At 38.8% G+C, this 23,397-nt stretch overlaps 2 protein-coding genes across 2 annotated transcripts; both read right to left on the minus strand.

Moving 5' to 3' along the window:
• Positions 1-1,066: 1,066 nt before the first annotated feature.
• LOC129361488 (succinate--CoA ligase [ADP-forming] subunit beta, mitochondrial-like) lies at positions 1,067-14,663 on the minus strand. The gene is given in 13 exon segments (XM_055032358.1): positions 1,067-2,947; positions 3,606-3,652; positions 3,655-3,693; positions 4,733-4,853; positions 5,071-5,213; positions 6,327-6,464; positions 6,467-6,487; positions 7,915-8,053; positions 9,151-9,279; positions 10,402-10,564; positions 11,037-11,136; positions 11,722-11,917; positions 14,564-14,663. Coding segments are annotated over 13 exon segments (1,395 nt in total). The 5' UTR covers positions 14,648-14,663; the 3' UTR covers positions 1,067-2,872.
• A 2,402-nt stretch (positions 14,664-17,065) lies between these two features.
• On the minus strand, positions 17,066-19,510 carry LOC129360968 (mediator of RNA polymerase II transcription subunit 4-like). The gene is given in 7 exon segments (XM_055031510.1): positions 17,066-17,254; positions 17,257-17,343; positions 17,608-17,739; positions 17,821-17,907; positions 18,005-18,062; positions 18,747-18,916; positions 19,492-19,510. Coding segments are annotated over 7 exon segments (636 nt in total). The 3' UTR covers positions 17,066-17,171.
• Positions 19,511-23,397: the final 3,887 nt, after the last annotated feature.

A 23,397-nucleotide genomic window follows, 5' to 3' on the forward strand; every position in this document is an offset into this window, starting at 1 on the left:
GTTTTTTTTTTTTTTTTTACCACAGCGAGGATTAGATTAGATAGACTTTACTGAACCCAGGCTGCAATTTTACAGTGCAAAAGCAAAACATGAACAAAATAAATAAAATCTGACAGCAACTGATGGCATATCAGATGTGCAAAATCAAAAGAGTTTATGAGTCAATTTGCTACACGTCATCAACTTAAGTTAATCCAATATATGAAGTTTATGAAGTCGTCATAAATTATGTTTGACAAACTTATATTGATTACATGTGACACGTGAATCCTAATCGTGGCCTCCACTGTGAGGTGTTACATCAAATCGCATTAAAAGAAAGTTTGTTGCTGTAACAATCTGGACAAGTTGAAGGGGCGTGAATATTTTTGACTTTGTACGCGGAAAAATTATCTGCAGTGAATTTCTGTATTTCAAACCAATCAACTTTCGCACCTTTTCTTCTTTGTGAGTTAAGACTTTTGTCGTTCCCATATTTAACTATGTAAAACGTTTCAAATTAGAATACAACTTTTTAGATAAACTGATATTTATTATCTTAAATCTGCAGTGATTATGTGAATGTATGGAAAACAGATGTATAAATATATGACATCTGTGATATTAAAATTGATCATATAGTGACATCTATTGATATCAATTATAACTGCAGGTGTGCAGCAGGCTCTCCTGCTCCATGAAACAAACACGACAATGCAGAGCTGTTGCAGTGCAAGTTCAGAGCTTTTGAATATTTGAGTTCAGATTAATAAAAATGTAACATCAGAAGAGAAAAAAAAACTTCGTATGGGCCTATGAGTGTTATATAAATCTAGAGGGCACAGCATTCGTCACAAAAAAATATATATATATCTTTTGAGTCACCCCCAAAACTTGGTGCCTTGGGCTATTGCCCATGTAAACTTTCACTAATGTCTGTCCCAGAGCATAAAACCTATACTTTGTTTATTTATTATTTATTTATTTTAAATAAAGCTTTCTGTATTCAAACCATTCAAGACAACAACCAACAAAAAACACTGGAGATGGAAAAAAAACCTTGCTGTTCTCTATTTATTTTTCAATGTTGAACTCTTTCAGAGGATCATAAATATGTTACAGAGTGAGAACAGCAGTCTGGTTATTTACAAGATAAAATAACGTACAACTCACAATGTTTGCGTGTTCGCGACGCTGAGGCAGGGGAAGTGGAGGGGAGAAACAAGGAGAGGGGAGGAAACAACTACGGTTGTTTCACAGTTCATCTGAGGGGGGCGCAGACGAGCAAGACTCTGACCTTAGACACAGAAAGGAAGAGAAGCAGCTGCTGTGCGACGGCTCCTGCAGGTTTTATTTATCTATAAACAAATATTAGCTGGCCTCTTCAGCTAACGGATTAGATGAAGAGTCCAGCAGCAAACTATTTTTTTTGTAACCTAAGGAAAAAAAACATAAAAGAACAGTAGTGGTTCCTCAAACAGTTTTGAGCCGGCACTCAAGACGACAGGAGATTTGAGATTAAAAAAGGAAAAACAAAGACGTGAGACTCGGGATCATCAGCTTTTACTTCCTACTTCCTGAACACCATTTGAGTCAATTAGGAAATACTAGAGGGAAAAACATGCTTCAAACACTCCAAGTCTATGAATTTTAAGTTTTTGCATTATATATAAAAAAAAGAAAAATGATAGAAAGATTGTTTCCTGTGACAGACCCATGAGAAGTTAAAAGCAAAGGACACAATTAAGGATAATATCCAATATCTCTTCTTTACGGTTTAATATTAATAGAAGTAGAATGTTGTATAGTCTGGAAAAGATTTGAGGTCCAAAAAGGTCCAAAAAGGACCAAAAGGACAAAGCAGAATATGTACAATTTACTTTCAAGCAGCAGAGATGTTCTGATGTTTCTGTTGTGCATCTGAACTGCTAACGCTATATATATAAACAGCTGTTTCCACTGATCAGAAAGCAGTCAAAGCTCCAGCCATTCAGTTTTAAAAACTGAAATATAATATAGCATAAAGTGTGTTAGCCTAGCATTTCAACAAACTGAACTGCAAGAAAAATCATCACCAAATTGTGATTTAATTGAACATTTCTCTACATATCTATCCGAATACACGTTCAATAAATCTGAACACTGACGTAATTTTCCTGACAGCATTATTTTAATGAATTTTGATTTTATTAGGGTACCAGACGAAAATCGACAAACTCATCTGCAATAACTTGGATCGTATGAGAGACCAAAAAATACTGACTTGGTCTTGAAATTCTAAAGATTCACCTGAAACTCTTGTGTTTGAAAAGACCACCAGCAAACTTTCTTCTAAAAACAACAAAAACAAAAAACTTACCGACTTCCCATTTGTCAATGAAGCAACGACAATCAGGAAGCCAGAAAGTCTCATGTGTTCAGTCTGAAACAATCTGAACAATTCGTCTGTGACCATGAGAAACATCTGAATACGCTTAACGATTGTTCGTTGTCTGTCCTGAACTGGATTATAAGCTAAATGTGATCGGCAGTGAACGAGATAACCTTTCTATTTTAGACCAGGTTTTTCAAGCAAGTAAGGAAGTAAACAGACCGACGGATTGCGAGTCGTTCTCTCAGAGTTGTGGAGAATAGAGGAGGGTCTTGAAGCTGGGAGCGGCTTGTGCGTTTCATTCTAAGTGCGACTAAACATTGTGGGATTGACTGAGATGTGCAAACGACACAGAGCGTGGAGGAAGTAGTTTGCTTGAAGTGGGAGCCGTTCAGAGTCTCTCCATCGGGAAAGACGACTGAGATGAAGGCGGACACGTCTGGAGACGTCGGTCCTTCTGTCGGTGAGTGGGGTGGAGGGGACGGAGGTCGTTGAGGGGCGACAGGGAAGAGAGGGGGTTCCTTAGATGGGCAGCTGGAAGGTGATGTCCACTTGAGCTTCTTTCGCCAACGAAACGATTTCAGAAAGCTTTACAACCTGAAAACAGAAGAACAGAGGCGATCAGCGCTCACCATGTTTGAACACTGTAAAAAACAAAGTCTTACCAAGAATCTTTGGTCCAGTTTCTATTAGTACACTTCTAACTAACTTAGAAATAACTTTTCAGAAAGATAAATAAGCCTGTTTTCAGTCAATACCTCTTGAATAGATTTTTAAAAAGTTCAAGATCCACTGCAGATTATTTCACTTATAAACAGACATTCCTTCCTGTTCCAAGTGAAAAAATCTGCCAGTTGAATTAGTACTAAAAATTACTGACTGAAAACAAAATTACTTGGTAAGATTTTGTTTTTGCAGTGTACAGTTTTGACTGTTTTGTACTTTGTCAGGCAGAAAGTTATGTTACTAAAATAAACTCAAAGGATTCTGCACAAGGATTTTATTGAATCATCATTCAAGTTCCAGAAGAAAACTGAAAATTTTCTATGACCCAAGAGAAACATGCGGAAATGTAAAGCCACACTTCCAAGTGAGATCGGACTGCCGATCCTCAACACCTCCATCATTTGATTGTTCTTCCCCAGAATCCTCCCTCCTTCCTGAGGCACCTGGTTTCTTCTCTTGGTTTCTTGCCGGAACATCCGGGTCAAACGAACAAAGACAGAGCCAAGTGTGTGTAAGTGTGTGTTTTTACCATCTTTGCAGCTTCATCCAGGTCGTCACAGGCCAGGATTTTCAGGGGCTGGAAGCGATCAGAGCTTTGGCGTCGTCCACTCTCGTTCCTGAAGATGAATTACAGAGAAGCTGTTAACTGATGTCACATGCTGCTTTCAGTCAACGACCCTCAACAGGACTGAGAGAAATCATCTGGTTGCCGGACAATTTTCAGATTAAAGAACTTGGCAGCTGATCAGTGAATGTTCAACAAACACTCTGTGGTGTGAATGCTGTCACTGAGAAGACAGGTTTGCCTGCAGTTTGCTAGGCTTTGATTTTGCACGTTCTCCATTTCCTATTCTTGTGGTTTTGCTCATTTTGTAAACAGAAAGATCCCCTCTGCTCCAAACATATTTAACAACCGCACTATGACAAAAAATACAATTAGGAACTCCTGCACCCTGCTGCTGTCACCATTTGAGTCCATCTGACCCGTCAAAAGTGAAGCTTTATTAACTTTGAAGGATTTCTTTGGTCTAAGAAAAACACTAGCACAATATTTGCTGATGGTGAATTCTGTATGCAATTCACTCTTTGAAGCCAGATAAAAGGTCATATTTCACTGTCTATTTTCTTACTGCAAAAATTAAAACCTAAATATATTCAAAATAAGTTCAGATGCTCCAAGGCCAGAGTTTCCATCCTAGCATCACAGCAGAGCAAAATACATATTTAGCATAGCCGTCCTATGCACTGTGTTCTTTTCTGCATGTTTTTCACTAAAACCCTCAGATGGAAGTCAGCTAAGAACATCTTCGTCACATGACTAGATTCCTTGGCCTGTTTCCAAGGACAGGCGAGACACACAACAGAGGAGACTAAATAAGGAGCCTCCATTTGCTTATTTATCTCAAATCTCATGACAATAGATGAGGATTATAATGAGATTAGCTAATGGAAATCTGCACTCCCTCTTCACCATAACAATCAAACTCGAGACCCCCAGTCACCGCTGATGGCGCCATGCTGCGCCTGTTGAGCTCTGATTATGGAAATATGAATCATCAGAGGGAAGTGTTCATGCTGCAGAAACCCGGCTGCCTCTTTGTGTGCCGCTCAGCATCATTAGCTTCCCCTTTCTTTGCGGCTGTGAGCGTGGCGCACCTTGTAACCGTACTACGATGGGGATTTTCAGATCCAGGTCTCTCACAGCCATGATGATGCCCTGAGCGATGACATCACACCTCATGATGCCTCCAAAGATGTTGACTAGGATGGCCTGAACCTGAGTTACAAAAGACACAATGAGGGATAAATGCACAATTTTACACAGAACAATATTTAGACTACACAAGTTAAGAAAATAAAGTACAAACAAATTTAAACGGTTTCTCCAAAAACTCCCTTATTTCTGTTCAATATTTGGATATTATGACACATCCTGAAGCATCGTAGTCAGTAAAACGTTTGTCCAGGTTAAAACATGGAGCTGAATTTCTTACCTTCTGGTCTGAAGTGATGAGTTTGAACGCCTCCGTCACCTGGTGGGCTGTGGCCCCACCTCCTACGTCCAGGAAGTTGGCCGGTGTGCCACCGTGGAGCTTGATGATGTCCATGGTGGCCATAGCCAGACCAGCACCGTTAACTGGAGAGCATAAAGCCCATTGGTTTGATGAGTTGACATTATAAAGATTATTTAGATCCAGAATATGCTCCTCTTACTGTCATTGAACACTCTTCAGTGTAGATGTTATTAAGAAAAAGAAGAAGTTTCACTATTTTCCCAGTATCAGTGAGATATTCAGCATTACGTCAGAGGAAGTAGAGACGCAGGACGCTATTTAAAATGGAAGCTGTATTTTTTAATATTTCAAGAGATCCCTGCAGCTTTTTAAGTTTGTAGATAACAAGAAGTTGTCCAGTGTACTGCAGATTTTCTTTCCTTTTTCATTTTGAACTTTAACTAGGGCAGCCAAATTTCAGAAATTAAGTTAGGATCTACACAAGAAGAGATATTTTAATAAAGTTGGCAATGCTAACCCCTAGGGAGCACCGATTGCAATTTGTTTTTTCTCTGAAAAGTTGATGAAGTTGTCTGATAGCTGATCTTCCAAAATTAAGGAAAACAGGACCGATTTATCGGTGCACCCCAAAAACAATATGATTATAAGACAGTCTCTGTTAACTTCTGTTAATTTTCTATTTGCTTAAAATATTATAAACTAGTAAATATCTAGTATAAAAACTAGTAAAGGTCCTCTACAGAACCTTTCCTCCCTCAACATGACATAATGCCAAATAATATCACTAATCAATGACAGCTCACCATAAGAGGGTTAGAAAAAAAGCCATTTGAATGCTCATCTTACATTATTCTAATTATTAAAGAGAATTTGGAATCAGTTATATTGAGTTTCAACAAGTAAAGGCTGCAATAAAACCAGAAGATCACAAACTGACCACTCAAGTAAAGAACTTCCGCATTTTAGAAATAATCACTTGAAAAAATACGATCACTTGACAAAAAAGAAAAGAAAAAAAAAACAGTCATGAACGGATTCTGGTTCTAAATGTCAGAATGACTTCACTTGATAAATCTCTGAACATTCACTTTGAAACACTTAAATGGAGAGACATAAAAAAAAGTACAAAACCCTCATCTTACACACACACACACACACACACACACACACACACACACACACACACACACACACACACACACACACACACAAAAGCTAAACTAAAACCCACTGACCCAGACAGCCAATGGTCCCGTCCAGACCAATGTAGTTGAGGTCAGCCTTGGCAGCCTGTTGGTCCCTGGGATCCTCCTGGCTCCAGTCCCTCATATCAAACACCTTCTTCTGGCGATACGCTGCGTTGGCGTCAAATTGATTTTTGCGTCCATGCACATTACTGTTCATGCAAACAAGCATGTTAGGACCACAGGAAGTTTCATTCATTCTTTAAAATGAGCTTAAAGTTCTTTTTAAACTTGGCCGCACTTGATGCTTTGAGGAACTTAAAAGTTTTGGAGGGATGAAAATATTGGAATTGGGTCGTTAGGACTGCCGTGAAAAAGTCTCATGTTTTCGCCCCTGTGTGAACGTAAACAAATACTAGAAAGGATTTTAGGCGAGTAATGTTGGAAGACTAGAGAGGCAGCAGTCAACTGGTCAATGATCAAAACTGACTGATCTTTTTCTGGATCGGCTTTGACCTGCGAGTCAAATACTAAAGAATTTGATTGGTTTTCTGACACAATCCTCAACAGGTTTTGAAGGTGACTTTTGGAATCAGGCTAATTAGTTGACAGTCGCCATCTAAACTGATCCTCGTCATTTTCCATGAAGGTCGGCGTTCCCCTCCTCTTACGACGGCATTTACCAGGCGTCAGGCCATCACGCTGAGCGAGAGCGCATACACACACAGAGTTTAAAGAGAAATTGATCTTTTGATCATTTCAACAATTTCACTGACTGACGTATTTCTCCCTGCAAGACGGCCATTGACTTAACTTCCGTAATGCTGTGACAAAAATAGCAGCGACCTTTACAGAAGGGCACACATGCATGTCGATGGAAGATTACATTCATGTAAACATATCCATCCTTAGCCAAGTTTATGCCAATCATCGGAGGCATAAAATCTTTAGTAATAATGATGGACAAATTGGATAAAGCTTTCTCTGCCAATTGAGTCAAGCAAAATATGGAATAACATTGTTGGACTCCAGCAACCAAAGTGTGGTCTAGTAAAAATGTGTTAAAATAAATCTCAGAAAATAACAATAAAACTAGGCATAATAAATAAATACATTCCTCTTTTGATCCAGTAAATTTTCTGAAAAGTGAAGCACAACATCTTTAGATCATCTTTACAACAGGATCCAAGTGTGTGGGCTGAAATGGCCGAAGAAGGAGGTGAATAATGATCTGGTGAATCGTTTCTGTGACTATTTAATGAGATGTTTTTGTGCTGCTGGAACGTCGAATGATGGCCCAGGGTTTCCCCGAGTGTACTATTAGCCTAGTGGGCCTCCAGGCTTCACTTGGTCATGATTGAAACTAATAATACAAGGAGATTCAGTCATGAGCAACAAATGTGAAAACTGTGGAAAACCCTCATGAAGAAACTGCACATCAATCCAAACAGAATTGTTCAAAGGTTCAAGATTCAAAGACAAAAAATCTGTTGCACTTATTTGCACAATAATTATTATTATACATTTCTTTAATCTAGCATAAAAGTGATTAAGAACAAATTTCTGGTTCTTATGCATTTCCTGGTCCTGTCGAAGATTAATATTGGAAGTGTGATAGGTAGAGCAGGCGTGTTCATACCGACACCAGAGGAATCTTCCACCATTGGATTGATCTCCAACATGGATGCGTCGTACTTGACGAAAACATTGTAGAGCTTGATCATGTTCTCCGCCGCCTCGTCCACCAGAGCTTCTGGGAAGCCCATCTTCTGAGCAACCTGCGGCAACGCAGAGCGCATCGTCACAAATCGTCACAGCTCATACAGGTAGGAGCTGCAATGCCTGCTGAGTTACAGAAGGTGACATCATTGCTTTGGGTTTCTGGCTTGATTCACCATCTTTAGCCACAGCTGGCAGAAAAAAGGAGAAACTAAATGATGTCTATATATCAGCTATAGGACTTGTGTAAATTATCTGCTCTGTTTTGGGCTCTAAAATGATTTAAATCTAATCTTGGTGTACAAACAAACACCATGTCTAGATAATCTGTGAGGTTCCCCCACAGTTCAGTCCTCGGATCATTAGGTTTTCCAATTAAGCTGGCATTATTTGATGTTTTTCAAACATTTTATATCATTTTCACACCAATAAAATTAAGTTTTATGTGAGATTTGTAAACTGTAAGCTTTTAGCAAGAAAAATATCCCTCAAAAATAAAAACTAGCTGGAGGTCAGTAGCTTTAAATCTGACACAAAGATGACAGAGCAGTTTTCCCTTCTTTTATTGACTCAATAATAATTTGCTGGTGTGACATTTTAGGTCCTGAAATTTACCTCGCTTCATTAAGACAGCGACAGTCTGTGTTGGTAAAAACCGACTTTTACAATTCAGCCAATTATCATCTCTTGCTGCTTATCGAATTGTTCTCAGTCACAAAACAGATTGCATAACAATTTTCAGTTTTTCATAATTTAAAACGCTGCTTGTTTAATAGCTTAGTTAGCAGATGTATCAGAGTTAATATATCAACATTTAAAAGTGGCAAGTTGCAGAAATGAATCAGAATCTTAAAAGAAAGATCTGAAAAAACACAGAAGTCCAGTTCAACTCAGAGAAGCTTCATAAAAATACAAAGTATGTCATTTTATACACTTTTATACACAAATACTCATTTGAAATACATTTGATATAATGTCTAGAATTACACAATGAGTAGGTCCCCCAGATCAGGTCACAAAACTAGTTTGTTAGTTTTCTGTCTAAATGTAGGATCGCCATAGCAATAACAGCGTCAACTTAGAAACCGCCGCCTCTATTGCTCTTCGATGTCTCAGCTAAAGCGTCTCCAGCCGGCGTTTTGCCTTTCGATCGTACCTTGACAGCTTGCTCCTTCTTAATGCCCTCTACGATGTCGATGGGCTCTTTCACAATGGCGTCTGGATTTTCTGCTGCCACGTCTTCGATGTTCACGCCCCCCTGCGAGCTGCCAATCAGCACAGGACCCTGGGAGACAAGAGGAATGCATTGGTTCTCGTGTCGGTACATGTGAAAAACCTTTAGAGAGGACTCACATCTCAATACAGCTGACACTGGTTTATCAATAAGTTCCTCTATGGAGCCGAGTGACAAGCAGTCGCTTTCTCAAATTCTGACTTTGTTTGGGCCATTCTAACAGACGAAGGTGCCTTAATAGTGTTGAAACCTCTTTTCATTTTCCTCCCACATACTTGTGAGCATGTTGATCGTTCACATTTAAAAAAAACAAAAATCAAGAGAATACACTCTCAAGATCAAGTAGTAAATGTAAAATAAAATAAAAATAGTCAAACCAGCAAACAGCCACATTATTCAGTAAACAAAGCCCCCAAAACGACATTCCTATCACAGAATAGCATGTTCTTAACGCAGACTCAAAGCAAATGACTTGTCAATTCATCAGAGGGCATTTAGTTACGCCACAATACTCTAATCACTTCAGCATTGAAACGGACTGATTGTGAACGCAAACAGCTGCATCAATAACACAATGTAACACACGAGTTGACTGAAATGCCACTTCTCTGGCACACATCCCTGCTGTTTTCCTCTGCAGCAGATAAGAGCAATAATAAGAACCCAGGACTAAATATAGCAGCAATAATAATAATTATAATAATAAACCTGTTATTCTACAGGAAGTTCTCAGGATCCCTCAAGATTAGAGAAGTGTGTGAAGCCTTGCCCACTTCAACAGGGGAGATGTTCCCCTGCTGAATGATTGGCAGAGCAGCAGATTAGTTTTAGGTCATAATCTCAAGTCTGGTTAATTAAAGATTAATATCCAAAATGTTCACACTTTGCCCCCGCTGTGTTTAACTGATCTGAATCAGGAACACTTCTTCAGGAACTCCTCATGTAATGAACACATAGAATGTATGAATGACTTAGGCTTACTTTTAATACAAGACTGCCCCCTAGTGGTGGTAATCCACTTTAGTCAGCAAAACCTTGTGCAGGTTCATTTCATTTCTGAATTTGTAGAAATGTGACATATCCAAAGAAAAACAACTGCTTAAAGTCAACTGTAAGTGGTTCAGGTGCTCAGGTGGTTAAATAAAGCAGATTTATTTAACCACAGTGTCTCACCTGAAAAGACCTCTCCATGGTGATGGCGAAGTAGTACTCTCTGCGCGGGTACCTGCGCTCGCAGATGAACACCTGGTTGCAGATTCGACCCGCCTCCCCGGTCTGTTTGGTGAACAGTTTTCGACCAATCATCTGAGAGGAAATTTCCCGAGCCTCTTCTGGGCTGCAGGGAAAACCAAAGGAGGAGAATTTAAAGAGGATGATGATTGGGATCGTTTAAATAAACCATCAGTAAGTCCAAAAACTTTTTTTTTCTGATAAATATATATGTAGAGGTTGCATTTGTCACTGTGGAAGAGGATTAAGGTCACTGAAAAAAATTTAAACTTTAAACTCTTGATTTGATCATAAAAAGTCAAAACAATCTCAGAATTTGGTGAGTCAAATTTTTTTGGGGTAGCCCTAAATCTCTTCCATATGTTACCAGCACAAGAACAACAACCATATTCTTTCTAGCTTTCCTGCAGACTTGGTAGAATATTCATCAACCTAATATTAGTTTTTATTTCAGACAGATTTGTAGAAAATATAACTAATTCCAGGTTTCTTTCATTACACAACATTCACGTTGAAGTTATTAATGACACTCTCGAGTGACAAAAATGGAACAAGTTGACTGTCATGGCTGTACTTACGAGTAAACGATCTTCACTCCTCCCTTCAGCCCACCCTCAAACGTCCCCTTCCCTCTGCCTCCAGCCAGAACCTGAGCTTTCACCACCAGGTCCTTGGAGCCTAACACCAAAAAAAGATGTCAGAACAAAACGTGTGACTGGGAAAAAAACAGCAAAAACACTCAACTGCTAAAGAATATTGCCAGAAAAGTTCTGAAGTTTAGAAAATGAAGCTAAATCTTAAACCTGTAATCTATTTGGCTCTTTGGTCACAACTTGCCTTTTCTAACACAGTTATTGTTGACAACAAACAACCTCAGAAACATTAATTTTTATGTGATGAATACATTTAAGCAGCTCAGAAATCTATGCTCTCACTTTTTCAGCACATGTCAAACTTTTGTACTTTAATAATAAAATGTCGGTTTGAAAGAGTTTATGAAGGCATCTAATATTTGCTCCCAATCATCCTAATGATCTTCTTTCCAGAACTACATGAGAATAATTAACCAATGATTTAAACATCAGGCATATCGAACCAAAGGACAAAATCAATGTCCTTCTTTTTTACAGTTCAATAGTTTTTCTGCCTGCAGCTTGGAGATATTAAATTAGTCAGCTAATTAAGAAATCATCTTTAGTAGATGCTGCTCATTCCTAATCCTCTAACCTTCACATTTTTGTTTTGTTGTCGTTTTTCTCTTACCGATCTTCTTAGCCACATCGTAGGCCTCGTCGGAGGAGCTGGCCACCATTCCCGCCGGTACGGAGATGCCGGCTTCTTTCAGCAGGCCTATACTCATGTATTCATGTAGGGAGAGGTTCCTCTGCTGCTGCTGCAGGTGGGGAGGCTGCAGCTGGGACACATGGCCACCGAACAGACCCGTGGTGCCGCCAAGGACCTGAGGACACAAACATCCAACCAATGAGTACAGACAATTATTGCTATGAGAGCTAAACATGGGGATCTTCCTGTTATCTTAATGTTTATGTTTTGACAGGGTATGTGTCAGATCCTACATAAGATGAACCAGCTGGGTTTCCGCTGCCATTAAAGTGAATTTATGATTAGATCCAGTTTGTGTAAGTCAAACTGAAAAAAATGCTACATATATCAAATACAACTTGGAAGAAATTTGACTTACTAATGTAATGCCTCTGTCTCTTTAAGAATTTCCTGCTCTTTCTGAAACTTCACCCTCAGGAAGTCATGGCTCCTCTATTAACCCTTCAACAGTGTTTTTACCAGCTACAAAGTAGCTGGTATAACAAGCTGAGCAGATGTGCCGCTCCATCAGGTATTTCCTAATTGCTCCTGGCTAGTCTGAAGGAGCTGAGTGAGAGAGTCGCAGGGGAGGGTTGAGGCAGAAGCTCTGAAACTTGGAGGAGGAGTTTCATCCTTGCAGACCGTGCTAGGACCACCCAGGTGTTTGACACATCTGAATGATTGCCATGGGAGATTGAAGGATTTCTCAAACATGCATGAAAGAATCAAACCAACACTCCAGGTGTGTTTTTAATGAGAAAATAAAGTTTGAATATAAAGTTTTAAAAATAGTCAATTTTATATCAACCGTTCTTTTAAATTCTGTGATTTTTTTTTTTTATTTTTGATGTAGAAAACAATCTCCACTAATGTGTGAAAGACAAGATCTTGATCAAATGAACTAATAGCACATTGCACAAACAGCTAACTATTGTAATTGAATTGAGTATAGTCTGCAAGTCAGCAGATATCTGGGAAAAAAATAATCAGTTATATAAGTTTTTATATATTGCATTCTGTTCCCAAAATTTTTTTTTATAAAAACGCCAACCAAAGTGAACATTAAGAAAAAATTCTTGTGTATGTGTGTGTACATGGAAAAACGGAGATTTAGGGCACCATGCAATGCAGTTTGGAACAAATAATGCACCAATATATCCACATACTTGCTTTGTCATGATTCCCAATCTGCATCACCTTGTATTTTAATAACTTTATATTCCAAAACATTAAAAATGATATTTGATTTCTATCAGGAAGCTGTGGTTGTTTTGAAGCAGTCAGATTGGCTGAGTTTACTACATTGCCTACTTGTTTAAGCAATATTCCTTTGTAAAAAGACGTGTGAACAGGAACTTAGTTGCAACACATAAGACGTGTTTGCCGCCTGCAGCACTGAAAAAGCAGGACTGGAAACCCAGCTGAGGATGTGAAACAAAAAGTTACTCAGTCTGAGTCAGCAGGACTTCTCACAAGACTTCTATAGGAATTTAAATGTCAGATAAATACTACTAAAAAGACATCTTTTGATAATATGACTAACTGAGTTTGACATGATCAACAGTTTCTACTTTAAGAACAATTCTACAATTTATTTCAACAGTCAAACATGGCCGTTTTCACACTCAGACCAAGCAAAACAACACAAACTTCACAGTTATAAAGCTGGTTAGTTTAATTATCAGTATAAATCACACAGAAATTGTCCACTAATCATTTCAGCTGATTCTGATAACTTTTTTGTGTATTTTGACAACTGCAAAAGCACCAGTTGCACACTATAAAATTCTCGTATACATCTGAACGTAATGGGGACAAAATAAAGTGCAATGTAAACACATTTTAAAGTGAATCACGGGACTACTAAAACCCCAGGTTCCTCCAGGTTTCAGCAATGCCACTGCCCTTCATTAACACATGATTCCTGCACATTACAATAAAAATAAATCTGAGTTTATCAACTCTCTGGAAAAAATACCTAAAACAACCGCCTTGATTGGTTGAACCATTTCACCTACTGTCGCATAGCAACCGCAAAATTTACGGCAGAAAGAAGTGCATCACTATGAGGAAGAAGATCAAATTATTGATGTTTTTCATCATTTACAAACATAATATTCTCATCTGGTTGGTGCATCTCGAATGGAAGAGTCATTTTAAAATGAGAAACAGTTCAAGGGTATCAAAACAAGAAACATTAACAATTGATATTTTTTGTCTCTATCTGGAGTTACGCTAAATAGAAAAAAAAACAACTAGTTTTTAAATGTAGTAAATATATTTCCCCATTTCAAGGTCTCTCTCGTGCTTTTTCAGGCCGCTGCGCTTTCAGACAGCAGTGAAAACTGTCTGTCCAAACAGAGGCTGAGAGGATTTACCCCCAGGTCTTTCCCAAAGGACTCAATGGGACAAATGAAACGGTCCAGTCCAGCTGTGGGGCAACGGCTGGTTCGGGGACGGGCACCGAACTTCCTCGCGGCACTTTAGCATCAGAACCCCGTCCTTGTGCCGACTCAAGCATAAGGAAAAAATAGAGTGAAGCGACTTGCTATGTGGGACCGCTCGTGTTGCTTTAACATTGACAGCTAGCCATGCTAACGCCGGAGTCCCGCTAGTTAGCATGTTAGCCAAAACAACGGAAACTCTATGGAGTTGTGCTAATGTCAGATTTGACCCCTTCAACTATTTAGGAAGTTGCATTTGTCGGGCGAAGGTGAAACACAGAATGGGACATATGCTACGAAAGCCAAGGGAATTTCCTTCCGTTTCGTGACGCAGTTACCTTTGAAGCAGAGCTGATAGTGTTTCTGGCCCCCGAAGATCTCAGGCTAGCCGTCAAACAGCCGCAAATCAGGGACGTCGCCATGTCTCCCGATACAACCGAGAAGTCACGAACGCGCATGCGCAGCGGGCTTCAAAACTCGGCTTTCTCTCGTGTGACCTTTAGGTACTGTCGGAAATAAGGAAACAGCACCATGTACACAAATAAACTCCAAAGAGGTAAAAATATTATACATGGCATTATAAATAAACCATTTAGTGATTATATGCCATTGCAAAATTTAGCGATCGTGCTCCTGTCGCTCCCCGTGATTAAACTCACTCTGTACTGTCTGATAGCAGACGGCGTGTCCGTAAGGAGAGAGATGTAACTTCTATAGTGAATATAGATTAGCAAAAAATTTAAAAACTACGAATTGCAATTAAATACTGCTACTTCCGGTAGCAGTATTAATTCAAACAGTATTGTTTGAATTAGGAGACAAAAGTACTTGCAGAAACGCAGGCCGTTATTTTGAAAAGAGTACAGTGAAGCAATAAAACAACCCATCACCCATAATAAGTAACAGATGGACATTACACCATCCAAACAGATGACAGTACAAAATGTGTGAATACTCAATTAACTAATGAAAACTAACATTATTCCTTATTCCTGGGAGGCTTACTTCCCCAGTAAGCCTCCCAGGAATAATGTGGATACACACCCATGACAAAGATGTTGATAAAATAAAAATGAGACATATAAATATCTAAATATATATATATATATATATATATATATATATATATATATATATATTACATTATATTACGAAAAATATATTTTCTAATAAAAAAAAAACATACATAGTCCACATCTCTCTTCAGATAACATTAAAGATTTCTGTCAAAAGTTCTTCTGGACTTTGGCTTGATCGTCCCAAAGCTTTAACTTACCCATGATGAAGACATTCATTTGTTGAGTGTGTGATTTTCCGTTTTGTTTTTGATGTATGCTTGGCAGTGATGCTGAAAAATAGGCACCAAATATAGTTTTTGCACAAACGGACACATGAGAACCTTCAAGATGACCATTGAATGGTTAAATATTTTATCAATCAGACCAAAAGCAGTTTTCATCTGCCAAATTACATCAATATAAAAATATTTAATTATTAGTTATTAGCTTTAAGAAGTGCATTGAGTGTAGAGATGGTTTCAGAAAAAATTCAAAAGGTTTTGGGTGATTATGAACAATTTATACCACAAAATAGAAAATTTTAAAATAAAGAAAGGTATTTCTTTCAAATCCACAAAATGAAATAATCAGAGTATCAAGATTTATGCAATTTACACTCCTTTATTATATTTTTATGTAAATAAGTCTCTTACTTTGATAGTAGCAACCAGGTACAAAAAGGTCTATTCAAAAATGATTTATTTACAAGAAAAATATATACAAGCTTATTTACATGTTGTACCACACACAACCATCAGTTATGCAACACAAAAACTCAGTGAATCACACAGAGCAGACAGACCATTAAATACTCTGAGCTTTGATATGCAGGGTTACATTAAACCAATTACAGTTGAAGTTTGAGAAAAAAAAAAAAATAATCAACATTGTCTCATTTCAGGTAACCTGCTGCTATTGGAGTTTAACCAGAAGATTGGGAAACTTGAATCTTGACTGTAACAAAGACTCAAACCCCACTGGTTGTAAAATCTAATGCAAGCTGGTTTGTTTGGCTCTATCAGCCCTCCTGTTGTTTGAATTCAGAGGAACATCCAAAGGAAACCAGGGATGACGATATTCAAACAAGATTCATACGATAAATACTGTTGATCTATTTCTGATAAATGAGGCAACATGTTAAACGTAGAAAAGTGACTGCTGGGTGGAGTTTCGGGTTTTGTTTAAGTGGACACATGCGGGTCACAGTCCAAATTATAGGGAATTAAAATAAATAAATACATTCAGCAACTTATATCCTGTTTAATCTTTAGAAAAAGCTTCAGGTGTAATCAGAAGTTTGGTTTAATTTGGCTTCATCTTTGTTGTCTAAATAAAAACATTGCAGAATCTGTTTCATTTTCGTGCACAAGTTTAGAACATTTTACTTCTCGACTTCTACACATGCTGAGTATTTGAGAGTTATTACATTTGAACACTAGGTGGCACTATGTAATAACGTAAGTTCATTTCAATATCGAGAAACTGTTTAGCTTTTAAACTGAATGATCATGCGAATTATCTGGGATCAGACCTGAAACAGAAACAAGATGGATGAAGGTACCAGTCAGGGTGTGCTAGTTAAAACTCAATAAAGAAAAAAAAACTGTGAAGAATTTGTGATTTGATCTCCAGCTTGTGATGCACAAGCTAATATTGTGAATGTGAACTGAAAAACAGCATCACCGTGGCGACAGAAACAGAGTGGGTTAAAGGTTTTCAGCATTTCACAGAGTGGAAACGAGCGGCGCTTCATAACCTCACCTTTCCAGAAATGATTCACGCTTTAGGTCAGGTGTTAAAAAACCTTGAGAGAAAATATATGTTCAAGTGTTGCCTAACATTACACACACAAACACACACACATACACACAAACACAGTGTCTTTGTTTCAGTCTGAGTCGCTGCTGCTGCTGGACGAGTCTGTGGACATGGCTTCCACGTCGTCCTCGTTTTCCTTGTTGTGACCGGCGGCTCCAGCCCGAAGTCGTTTCCATGGTGAGGGGGAAGCATCCCCACTGAGACGTCTGATGGCTGCCAGGGGTAGTGAGGTGTCAGAACGTCTGAGGAGAAACAACACAACATCTGGTCAAGAAAGAAATAAAGGAGTGAAGGAAGAAAGCAAGCAAAAAAAATAAATAAATAAAAGAAGGAAGTCTTATAGAACTGGATACCAAATACAGTCCGAACACATATTTTTCCATCTGGAATCTTAATTCCACATTTCTCCAGGCTGAATAGTAATTCTGTCACCATCGGCCCATTTTGTCTGATTCTAAGATCAGAACTGGTCTCCAGTTCTTCCTGTTCCTCCATGGTAAACTGACCGGGTAGCCGTCCTGCAGCCAGAGCGTCTCCTGGCAGATGTCCGTTCATCCCATTGGACGGCAGGTTGGCCATGTGTCCCAGCATCCCGCTGCGCATCTCCAGGTCAGTAGGGTACGGTCTGCGCGGGTCACCTGCGTGCGGCGTTCCCGTTAGCAACTCCAGGTAACAGAACAGAAACACCAAAATTACCAAAAGGAGAAGCCGGTTCTCACCTGGCACCCAGTTGAGCGGCGCGCACACGGCGTTACTGGCGCTGATTCGGTGAGCGTACTTGATGATTTCCTCGGAAGATATGCTTCCTGCGTTGAACGAGAAAGTATGGAGAGTTTCAGGAAGAGACAGAGAAAAAAAATGTAAAAATCTAAAAGGTAAATATTCACAGAAAGCTTTGCTCACCTTTTCTGGCCTTCTCGATGGATTTCAGCTTCTCTTTAGCCTGGTAAACAGCTGTGGCCTTTGGGGGAAAAAACACAAAAAATAAAACACAAAATGGAAAACAGTCACACTGTCAGTTCCACTGTCATATTGTTATTAAAGGGGCAGAAATGTGTGTTTTCCTGTCGTAGTGTTATTTTATAGCAATATCAGGTAACTATCTTACCTTCAGTTGTTGCAAAAATGATATATCTAAATATATCAAATGTGACTTAAATAATTTCACACCATGAAATTGGAACTCTGTCTCTTTGAGAAGCTCCTGTTCTTTGTGAAACTCCGCCCTCAGAAAGTTATCGCAACATGACTCCTCTATTAACACTTTAACAACGTTTTCACCAGTGTTTCACTGAGAAGTAGCTCATATAATGAGCTCAGCTGATTAGTTCCATCAGATGTTTGCTAGTTGCTGCTGGATAGTCTGAAAGACCTGACTGGGGAGTCTTAATCTATGAGGGGGAAGCTTGGAAACTTGAGCTCTAAGACGAAGCTTCATCCTCTAAAGCAGAGCAAGGTCCACCCATTCATTTTTCTCAGCTGAATGATTGCCGTGGACATGAAAGGATTTCTCGAATATGAATGAAAGAATCAAGTCTTTTTGATGAAGGAATAAAAAAATAACACACAGTAAAGCTCAACAAAGGAGCAGTGAATAATACTGCCCCTTCAACAGGAACGTAAGGACAAAATAACTGCTTCTGACCAGGATGTGTTCTGCCTCCTTCAGCTGTTTCTGCAGCTGCTGGATGTCGCTGTCCCTCTTCTCCACCTCCTTCTCCAGCAGCTGCATCTCCTGGTGGACCTTGCCCTGCTGCTGCGCCACCTCCATCAGCTCCTGGAACTCCTTGTCCCTCTGTACGAGTAGCTCCAAATCTGAGGACAGAGCGAACCCTCCTTAAATACGCCAGAACTGAACTGACCTACGCCACAAACTCAGAAACAATGAGCCAATAATGGAAAAAAAAGCATAGTTAATAAAAAGACACCTGAGTAACCAGATACTTAATTTGAGTGTTGTTGTGTACAAAGTGAATGGAAGGAGCTGGAAGTCTCACCTAACCATTTACTATTTTATTTACGTTATTCATACATTCATTTAGCTGCACTACATCAACGTAGAGGTTGACATATAAGAACTCTGATACACACAGTCTTCACTTTTCACATATTTTCTATTTGTCAGTAAAAATGCCACCCTAAAAAAATAGAAGAAAAATAGTTATTTTCTATCAAAAGCCAACACTAAGACATCAAATTTGTACCATTTTAAATTGGGAGCATCATTTTGGACACCACTGGTTTAAAAAGTCCCCTAGCATCCTTTTTTATTGAAGAGTTACATGCTTCTCTGACTGCTCTCTCTTACATCCAAAGTGTGATACATCCTCTCGTGTGACATGGTTAACAGTTTACCTGCGTGTCTTCTCCTGGCTGAGGAAGTTTCTGACTTCTGGACAGAGCCAACATCTCTATCAGCTGTAATAAAAACAGTCGAAGATTTGTTACCCAGGGTACGCAGACTCCATCAAACACCCGCCGCAGTTTATTCGTCAAATGTACGAAACCGTGGACAGATTATTATGAAGCAGGGTTAAGTGTTTAAGCGACCAGAAGTCGCTAAATTGTGATTTTTTAAATCACTTCTGCAATAGAGTCCGGTAAAGACAGTTCTGACCCGCCAAGCGAATAGCCCTCGGTTGTTTCTTCCAATTTTAAGGTAATTGGAAATAAGAACAACGTGGAAAAAAACGAGTTAACAAACTCAAAAAGTTCAAATTTACCGGGATAAAACCTCTAAGTCGTCCAGAACAGAAAGAAGACGCTCCTTCGTTGATTTCTCCGCTAGCGCCGCCATGTTTGCATCTCTCTCTGCGCCGAACGGATGTGACGTAGATCACTCTATTCTCTTCATGTTGCTCAATGAGAGCCATCTATGGGTAATAAGAGGATATTACAGAAAACTGTTCCTCGCTCCTGACCTTAAAGTGAGTACCCCCTTCTGACGACGACGGTAAACTTCATTTTCACTATTAAGGATGTTATTTTGGTAAGGAAGAGTGATGTTACTGGCATCTCACGGCATATTGAAGTGGCACCAAAAAAATCTTCGTGGATATTAGTGACACGTCACAAATTGCCGTGACAACGGATCAGTATCAGAGTCCAGTGATCAAATATCATCCTCCTTTACATACATGACTGTAAATAAAGACCCGAACGAAACATGATCTGTTGATCCTGCATATCGATGCTTGATCATTTAAGAAAGGATAACCTATCCTATCTTTAAGGTTTTTAGTGTTTTTTAAGTTTTTACCTGAAAGACAAAGCAAATGGTTAGTGACCAAATGAGCGCAGAGGGTCTACATTCAAAGACTCTGTTCAGGCGGTCAATGACGCCAATCGGTGACGTTGATTCTGGGTTGGAGTTTTCCATTCAAGGAAAACGTGACCAGTGAACAGCTGAGCCAATCAGGAGCAGGCGACCGCCCACTGCTCATTAACTATAGCATTTCAACACTTAGTTGGTTCCTTTTTAGTCTTGAAGTTGAAATATTTTCAAAGTAACTCATCAGTTAAAATAAGTCATTAATAACTTATACATTATATAAGTATTTATTTTATATGGTATAACTATACATTATATCAACCAGTAATTTTTGTTTTGTTTTGTTTTTACAAATAACATGACAAAGTAAAGACAAAGTGACTAAATGATCGCAGATAATCTACAATCAAATACTTTGAAGAATATTTTAATGAAGACTTAGATTTCTATTTTGTTTTTACATTCTTTATCATTTCTCTTTATCACATGTGAATATTAAACTTTAGTCACACGACTGATGGAGACAAAATCAAGTTTCTCGTCCACCTCCTCTTTCCTGATGTTGGAAATGTCCTTGTTTCTCCTGAGTTCTTGAGGCCAGAGTCCTTCAGGAACTGGTTTCAACATCAGATGGTGCACTGTCCTCAGCCTCTGAAGGTTATCCAAGGGTGCAATGCTGTACAGAACCTCCTGAAGTCGGAGCCTTTATCACAGTATGGATTATGGGATTCCAAACATCCATACAAGGAACTTTACCTCCTCTTCTGATCTCTAAAATTCATGGACACAGATCAAGATGCAGAACTGTATGATATGGGAAACAATTTGAAACTGCTGGAAAACCCCTAATGGCTTGTTGGTTTTTTATCTCTTCTTCCTCCAGCGTCAAGATGTAGGGCAGAAGGGGCAACAGTCTCTCAGATCCCTGCTGCTGGTAGCATTGTGACTGACATTTTTTAATTATGGTGTCAGTAAGTTCTGTCTATTGATGAGCCGCCAACACAAAAAGTTGGGGTAGATTTCAGCCGGGGCGTCTTGTCGTGGAAGTATGGCGCTGCACATTCTTCCTCTTGCCCAGATCAAGAAGACGCTGTGACAGAGTGCAGCTGGTTTGTTGTGGAGAGAGGTAATCAGCATTTGCATTTAAAAGCAGGTAGATCACTGAGGGCATCAGATCCCAGGCTGATGATTCATCCAGAGGCATGTTTAACATGAAGCATGAATTGGGTTTGGAATGATTTCTGATGCCTCCAGTGATTGTTGCAGGAAACTCACTTCTGGAGAGGATGTGCAGAGCACCGCTCACTGTTTCACTATAGAGAAGCTCAAGGCAGATTCTTATTATCTGGCATCTTGAGGTGCTTGTCTAACTCTTTTTCTTTTGTGTGCAGGTTGGCCTGCTACGTTTCAGTTTCAGTTTTGTTTCAATTTCAGTGATGTATTAGTTTAGAATTTCTTTTCTGGATAGTTATTATTAATCAAAAGCATTTTTTATTGTTATTTATTTATTTTGTCTAAAGAAGGGAGTTTTTATCGTCCAGCCCTTTGGTTTCTCTGTAAAACAAAAAGATGTCGCTGTCCCTGGGTCCCAAGCTGTTTATCTAGATTGAGGAGACTATAGTGGAAGGGGAGTTTTGCTTTTAGTTGCTTCAGGATTTTTGTGACTGTGTTTTTGTTGGGGAACACTCAAGTGTATTTAGTCATATTTGTGTTGTCTCTATTATTATTCCTCCCCCAAGCATTCATAGGCTTTGTGAGCTCAATAAACTGTTAATTTGCAACGGTGCCTCTGGTAATGATTAAACTTATCTGTGTGATCATGTAAAAGGAGAATTTAAGGTTCTCCACACATAAGGTCACATATAAAATTCATATTTATGTGATGAAGACGCTGTGAAGGACTTATTTTAACTGAGATGAGTCACTTTGAAAATAATTCAACTTCAAGACTAAAAGGAACCAACTAAGTATTCAAATGCTATAGTTAATGAGCAGTGGGCGGTCGCCTGCTCCTGATTGGCTCAGCTGTTCACTGGTCACGTTTTCCTTGAATGGAAAACTCCAACCCAGAATCAACGTCACCGATTGGCGTCATTGACCGCCTGAACAGAGTCTTTGAATGTAGACCCCTCTGCGCTCATTTGGTCACTAACCATTTGCTTTGTCTTTCAGGTAAAAACTTAAAAAAACACTAAAAACCTTAAAGATAGGATAGGTTATCCTTTCTTAAATGATCAAGCATCGATATGCAGGATCAACAGATCATGTTTAGTCCGGGTCTTTATTTACAGTCATGTATGTAAAGGAGGATGATATTTGATCACTGGACTCTGGAAACAAACTCGTATCGGTTCTGCTCGCTGCAGCGTCCACACGTTGCTCTCTACTGCCCCCTAGGAAAGGTTGGGCCTGTAATAGCAGAGATTATCTGTTCTGCGTAGAATATTTTTCACCAAAATGGAAAGTATTTCCAGATTTACCTACACTGCACATACATATACACATTTCTGCAATAATTACAACAACTGGATTATTATTTTCTATGGAAACATAAATCTCACTTAATAAGAAAATGTAATGTAATCAGTTTGAAGATGGACGACTGCAAGCTTTTCAATTTGATTGAACGAACGACACTTTAAAAATAAAATGGCTTTGGTCTTTTTTTTAAATTAAAAGAATTTATGGTTCTATATTCCAAGTAAAATATTTCAAATCTGGGCAGAGTTCGTTTCTTCTTAGATTGACTGTGACATTGACATTGTTGTCAATTTTATTTCGGCTTATTTTAAGACTGTTCATAATTCCTGCAGTGGTCAATTTAATAAACTGCATTAGATACGATAGTAGAATATTTAGTTTATTGCAAATACAAATATAGATACGAGAAAGAAAACAGAAAGTGACTAAATTATCGGAGATAACCTACATTCAAAGACTGGATAAAAAAATTACTATGATGTTTTCAAATATATATTTATACATATCTACACGTTGCAGTAGAACAGTGTTTTTCAACGAGTGT

The sequence above is a fragment of the Poeciliopsis prolifica genome, unplaced genomic scaffold (assembly GCF_027474105.1).
Source record: "Poeciliopsis prolifica strain line A6 unplaced genomic scaffold, Auburn_PproV2 SCAFFOLD007, whole genome shotgun sequence".
Classification (NCBI taxonomy): Eukaryota; Metazoa; Chordata; class Actinopteri; order Cyprinodontiformes; family Poeciliidae; genus Poeciliopsis; species Poeciliopsis prolifica.